The sequence below is a fragment of the Lactuca sativa genome, chromosome 6 (genome assembly GCF_002870075.4).
Source record: "Lactuca sativa cultivar Salinas chromosome 6, Lsat_Salinas_v11, whole genome shotgun sequence".
Classification (NCBI taxonomy): domain Eukaryota; kingdom Viridiplantae; phylum Streptophyta; class Magnoliopsida; order Asterales; family Asteraceae; genus Lactuca; species Lactuca sativa.
The window spans coordinates 119,121,843-119,128,765 of NC_056628.2; the positions used below are offsets into that span (position 1 = coordinate 119,121,843).

At 42.0% G+C, this 6,923-nt stretch overlaps 1 protein-coding gene and 1 non-coding gene across 2 annotated transcripts; one reads left to right on the top strand and one right to left on the bottom strand.

The window, feature by feature from the left end:
• Positions 1-4,784: 4,784 nt before the first annotated feature.
• On the bottom strand, positions 4,785-5,366 carry LOC128126860 (uncharacterized). The gene has a single exon (XM_052765005.1). It carries the CDS (start codon positions 5,364-5,366, stop codon positions 4,785-4,787), a length of 582 nt encoding a protein of 193 aa, XP_052620965.1.
• A 1,132-nt stretch (positions 5,367-6,498) lies between these two features.
• LOC111916483 (small nucleolar RNA R71) lies at positions 6,499-6,605 on the top strand. The gene has a single exon (XR_002858531.2). It is a non-coding gene; the product is annotated as a small nucleolar RNA R71 (small nucleolar RNA).
• Positions 6,606-6,923: the final 318 nt, after the last annotated feature.

The window sequence follows — 6,923 nt, forward strand, 5'->3', positions numbered from 1 at the left end:
AGATGAAATGTTTCCCACCCTTTGACAAGCATCGCATTCTTTGACAAATTGGGTTGCATCTTTAAAAATTGTGGGCCAATAAAACCCAATGTCAAAGATCTTCTTCGCCTGTAATGTGCTCCATGATGTCTACCCGTGGGCCCGCTATGACAATGCTTTAGTATTTTCCGGCTTTCCTTCCCGAATACGCATCTTCTTATGATTCCATCCGCACAGCTTCGGAAGAGGTATGGCTCATCCCAAAAGTAATATTTTAATTCAGCAAATAATTTCTTCTTTTGTTGACTGCTAAAGTCTTTCGAGATGTATTTTGTAGCTAAATAATTAGCTATGTCCGCGAACCATGGCTCTTCTCCCACTGTCACCATGATGTACTCGTCCGGGAAGTTGTCTCCAACTTTATCTTCTTGCAATTGCGGGTTCTCAAGCCTTGACAAGTGGTCAGCTTCCACATTCTCCATTCCCTTCTTGTCTCGTATCTCTATGTCAAATTCTTGAAGAAGTAGCACCCATCGTATCAGTCTTGGCTTGGCATCCTGTTTGGAAAACAAATACTTGATAGCCGAGTGGTCAGTAAAAACAGTGGTTTTAGATAAAACCAAATAAGGGCGGAATTTGTCAAAGGCATACACCACAGCTAGTAATTCTTTTTCAGTGGTGGTGTAATTTTCTTGGGCTGGGTTTAGAGTCTTGCTAGCATAATATATGGGTTGAAAGTGCTTATCAACCCTTTCACCAAGGACAACTCCTAATGCATAGTCACTAGCATCACACATAATCTCAAAAGGTAAGTTCCAATTTGGTGCAATAATGATCGGGGCATTAGTTAGTTTTTCCTTTAAAAATTCAAATGCCTCTAAACACTCTTTTGTGAAATTAAATGGTGCATCTTTTAGTAGTAGTTGTGTTTGAGGTCTAGTTATTTTGGAAAAATCTTTTATGAAACGCCGGTAAAAACCCGCGTGTCCTAGAAAACTCCTAATGCCCTTTGTAACGCCCGCGAATCCGGGCTAGTCAATTTAGAGGCAATAGGGGTCGAAAACGACTTTTCGACAAAAGATTATTTAGAATAAATAATCTTAACCAAGTTTTAGAGTATGTCACAAGGTTTCCATACATATAAGGAACGCCGAAATCCGAGTTATAACGAAGAAGTTATGACCCGTTGAAGTTTCGCGACGAAACCGGCACAATACCGGGAAGTGTAAATAGTGAATTTACGATAGAGTGAGATTTAGCTTTAGCAATCTAAACGAAAGTCATAGAATATATTAAACTAAGAACATCGATAAAAAGAACGCCCAAATCTGACTTCGTATGAAGAAGTTATGATTTTTCGAAGTTTCGTACTAGCAGTGTACAGCCCGAAATTCGAATATTAGATCAAGCGGTTTTTAGCCGACACGACCTAAACGAGAATCAAAGATCTCGTTGAGAGTAGCGTAACGAGAAAAAGATGGGCGAAAACGGGTGTCAGATGAAGAAGTTATGAGGATTTAACGGACCAATCGTGTCTCGGCCCGTTAATAATATAAAATTTAAAATCGAGCCAAAATTAGCCGACGAAGTCTAAACGAAAGTTGTAGAGTACGTTCCCACCTTCGCGTGGATATAAAGAACGTCGAAAACGGAGGTCGTACGCGAAAGTTATGAATTTTTAAAGATGGGCATGCAATTTGCGAAATCTGATGCGAGATAGATGACGTGGCCTCATCGCAGCCGTCCATCGTCGATCAACAGAGCGCCCTTCGGATCTCGCCACGTCGCCTCGCTTCGCTTTACGCCCCGCGTCGGAGTTCGGTACGCCCAGCGTACCCTCGGTCCTTATCCTCTTCCGAAGTGCGAGCCAGCTGGTGCGAGCTGGCGACCCAATCCGAGATTACGCCCAGCGTAGCTGCTGGACGCGCCGCGTAGTCCGAGGCTGCTGGGGCTATAAATAGCATGCGAGCCATTCCGAGTTTTTCACTCCAAATCCACTTCTTTCTCTCACTAGTTTCTCTCTCTAGCTCATCTAAACCCCCCTAAACCCTAGAAAAACCCCTTAGCACCCTAGGGAAGCCCCGAGGCTCCCGGAGTCCCGAGAAAAAGGAGTTTTTCGGTTTTGAAACGCCGCTCCAATTAAGTCCCGGTTTTCGATAAAATTCGTTGTAAGTGTGCTACGCTTACGCAATTTTTTTATATAGCTTTCAAATAATTATAGGAATGTTATTAGGTCCTTAAAATAATTATTTGAGCTATTATTATGAGTTATATTGAGCGTTATTAACGCTTAATAATAGTCAGACTAATTAATTTGTCGCGGTTATCGTTAAACTAAACCCTAGTGGTATCGGTACTAGGTTTTATCGAAGGAATATCGTTTTGAGAGTATCGAAGCGTTGTCCGAGTGTTGAGTCACCACCTACTCAGGTGAGTGCATGGTCCCTTTCATCTTACACATAGATATGAAGTATTTTAATATAAATTACGTGCTATGTGTGCATATTGTTTGAATACTTGTTATCTATGCTGGATGAATTATTTATACATGTTTTAAATGATTTAAACTGTATATTTATTTTATATCTACGAATATGTTGGGATAAAACATGGGTAGATGAAATAGTTGGTGAGTGATGAAATAAAATAATGAGAGATAGGTGATGATAGGAAGATGATGATAATTAGGTGAGGATAGATAGGTGATTATGAATCGGTGACGTAGGATACTACAACCTTGTCCGACAATTTGGAGATGTAGTCATCTACTAGACTATAGATGGCGACCACGGACTATTATAGACAACCCCGTGGAAACACCAGCAGGCTAGTAACCTGTAGGTGATGAATTACGAGTTCAGGCGATGTTGAAACTATGTATTCATGCGATGATAGTCTAACCCTTATTATGAAGTACGAGTCCAGGCGATGTTGTGGCTACGTATTCATGCGATGATAGACTAACCCTTATCATGATTTACAAGTCCAGGTGATGTTGTGGCTGCGTAATCATGCGATGATACCTTAACTCTTGCTAGACACATATTGAGGGAGTAATCCCCGGATTAGTATTGTCTATGCAATGTGGGCGATGATCCTTAGGTAAAGTTCGTAGGAACAGTCAAATAAGGAAATACGATGTAAGGAGATGAGAAGTAAATATGATATAGGAGATGACCCTTGAGATAATATCCTTAGGGAAGACTAAAAGAAGATAATGGGGATGGGTAATTGGGTTGATTGTTTGATTGTTTAAACATAATAACTATATTATTGTGGGTTGAAAACCCTATGTACTCACCAGGTTTCCCAACCTGACCCACTCAGTTTATTTATATCACAGGTGTTAATATGAAGTCACATTACACAAAGAGATTTAAAGAGATGTTGATCACTAGTGTAAATAATTGTAAGTTCTGTTTATGCTTATGTTTCTGTATTAACGATGACATCCCAAACGTTTTAAAATGAAATAAATACGTTTCTTCGAAAATGTTTTAATAACGTATTTACCATGTTTTTCTGGGAACAAATTCCGCAACATTTTTATAAAATGAAGTACTCTGATTTTTATAAAGCATAAACAAACCGGTCTTTTTTGGTCGTGATTTTGGGGATGTCACACCCTTCACATTGGTTAGTGGGGGTAATTTGGCAATAGTGTCTATCTTTGCCCTATCCACTTCAATTCCCAGTTTGGAAATCTTGTGGCCCAACACTATACCCTCCTTGACCATAAAATGGCATTTCTCCCAATTGAGTACCAAGTCGGTTTTTTCACACCTAGCAAGCATTAAATCAAGATTAGTGAGACAATCATGGAAAGATGATCCAAAAACGGAAAAATCGTCCATAAAAACTTCCATGAATTTTTCCACCATATCATGGAATATAGCTGTCATACACCTTTGAAAAGTCGCGGGTGCATTGCATAACCCAAAAGGCATGCGTCTATAAGCGAAAGTCCCACTTGGGCAAGTGAATGTGGTCTTTTCTTGGTCCATTGGGTCTATGGGTATTTGAAAATAACCCGAAAATCCATCTAGAAAGCAATAATAGCTATGGCCCGATAATCTTTCTAGCATTTGATCAATAAAAGGTAAGGGAAAATGGTCTTTACGAGTGGCATCGTTTAGCTTTCGATAATCGATGCACACTCTCCAACCGGTTACCGTTCGTGTCGGAATTAGCTCGTTCTTTTCATTAGTTATGACCGTCATCCCTCCTTTTTTGGGCACTACTTGGACCGGACTCACCCATGGACTGTCGGAAATGGAATATATAATTCCCGCATCTAAAAGCTTGACCACCTCCTTCTTGACTACTTCTTGCATATTCAGGTTCAGTCTTCTTTGGTGCTGTACAACCGGCTTTGCTCCTTCTTCCAGGTTGATCTTGTGGGAGCAATAGGATGGACTTATTCCCTTGATGTCGGTGATGCTCCATACTATGGCCCGTTTCCGCTTCTTCAACACTTGCACGAGTTCTTCTTTTTCAGAATTGGTCAGGTCAGAGGCTATAATTATTGGCTTTTGGTTGCCTTCTTCGAGAAAGGCATACTCCAAATGATCTGGTAAAGTTTTAAGCTCTGATTTTTGGCTCTGACTGTTGGACTCGCCGAGTGCAGGTAGGGTACTCGACGAGTTTGTGGCTATATTCACGACTTCTGCCTTTTCTTCAGAGGTACTCGGCGAGTATATCGGTCCTACTTGGCGAGTAGAACTGTTTGTGTTCTTTACCAATTCTTCGTAGTCGGCTTCTTCCAGCAATCTTTCAATTTCCATCAAGTCTTTTTCTGGATCAAATTATTCATCCTCAGTTGTGAACTTGATGGAATCTTCAGTTATGCCTTCCTCCAGTAACTCATCTAACATATCGATTGAGAATGCCGTGTCGTCACTATTCCTTGAATACTTCATGGCTTGGTCCACTCCGAATGTGACTGAATCTTCTCCTACCCGCAAGGTGAGTTTTGAGTCCCTCATGTCTACTATGGCACTTGCCGTGTTGAGGAAGGGTCTTCCAAGGATGATTGGCACTTGTGGATCCACCTCCATGTCTAGGATGATAAAATCAGCAGGAAAGACGAATTTGTCCACCTTGACTAGTATGTCTTCGCATATGCCTCTTGGGAAGGTGACTGTTTTGTTTGCCAAGTGTATTGCCATGCGAATTGGCCTTGGTTCCGGGAGATCCAGCTTCTTAAAGAACGAATATGGCATTAGATTCACACTTGCTCCCGAATCGGCTAAGGCATGAATGATGGTCAAGTTGCCAAATTGGCAAGGTAAGGTCAAACTCCCCGGGTCACCTTTCTTCTTTGGTAGCTTATTTAGCATAGCAGCTGAGCAGTTTTCATTGAGTACTACCTTCTTCACTTCTTCCATCTTCCTTCTATTGGTGAGAAGTTCCTTAAGGAACTTCGCATACTTGGGCATTTGCATGACGGCTTCAATGAAGGGTATGTTGATTTGAAGAGTCTTGATGTGATCTAGAAACTTCTGATACTCCTCTTCCTGCTTCTCTTTCTTAGCTCGGGCTGGGTATGGCATGGGAGGCTGGTAAAGTTTTTCAGGAATCTGTGCGGTGGGATTTTGTGATGTACTCGCCGAGTCCATACGTGGTACTCGGCGAGTAGGACTGTCAGAGTGCATTTCTTGGTTTTCTGCTTGCTTTTCTGCCTCCTCCTTCTGTGATTTCTTGGATGACTCAGTCTGAATAGATATCAGGGGAGTGATTATCTTCCCACTTCTTGTTGTGACTATGTTTATGTGCGCGCCTCGTGGGTTATTTTCAGTTTTGCTAGGAAGTTCGCCCGGTGACCTTTGGTTGATTTGTTGAGCAAGTTGGGTTGATTTGTTGAGCAAGTTGCCCAATCTGTGTCTCTATATTGTGGATAGATGCTTGCTGGTTCCTTAGCATGGTCCTTGTTTCTTGAATTGCAGCATCATGGTCACTATGTCTTTTTTCTGAAGCAGCTACAAATTTTGTGAGCATTTCTTCCAAGCTTGGCTTCCTTTCTTGCATCGGCTCCTCCTTTTGGTAGAACCCTCTCCCTTTTTGCCTAAACCTTTCCTCCTTGGCTTTCTTGTACTCTTCATAAGGGAGCCAGTCTTTCTTTTGTTTGCGCCAGTCTTCATCGTATCGATCTCCACTTGAATAACACACTTGCGCCTTCTTGTTGCCATTCTCATCTAAATCACAGTCTCTAGTGAGGTGAGGCCCATTGCAGTTTTCACAACCCACCCGAATAGCATGGATTGTTTGATATCCATCCTCCTATCCATTGTTTTTAGCATAGCCATGACCGCGGATAAGTCTTCAATAGCTGCATAAGCGGCTCCCCTAGTGACATCATGCCTAGGGTTGTGGTATTCTCTAGAGTGTTTAGAGAATTCTTCAATCAATTCTTTGATCACCGGGGGTGGCTTCTTTGTGAGCGGGCCTTGCGAGTCTAGTAACTGCCTGGTTGTGACATTGACTCCATCATAGAAGATGGATACTTCTTGCTGGCTGTTAAGGTCATGGTGTGGGCAGTTTCTTAGTAAGCTCTTGTACCTCTCCCATGCTTCATATAGCGACTCTCCAGCTTGTTGTTCAAAGTTAGCAATGGCCTTCTTCAACTTGGCTATCTTGGAAGGTGGGCAAAAGTGATCAATGAATTCTTCTTTCATCTTGGCCCAAGTGGTGACTGATCCGGGGGGAAGTGACTTGAGCCAGTCTTTTGCAGCACCCTTGAATGTCACCGGAAGCATACGAAGTAGTTGAGTCTCGCGGGGCACATTTGGAACATTGAAGTAATCATCTACATCATTGACTTCATCCAAATGTTTGTAGGCATCTTCATGGTCTTTTCCATAAAAAGGTATTTCCTTAAGTAAAGCTAGGATATGACCCTTTAGCTCGAAGGTAGCAGTCGCGGGAATTTCGGGTTGCACAAGTCC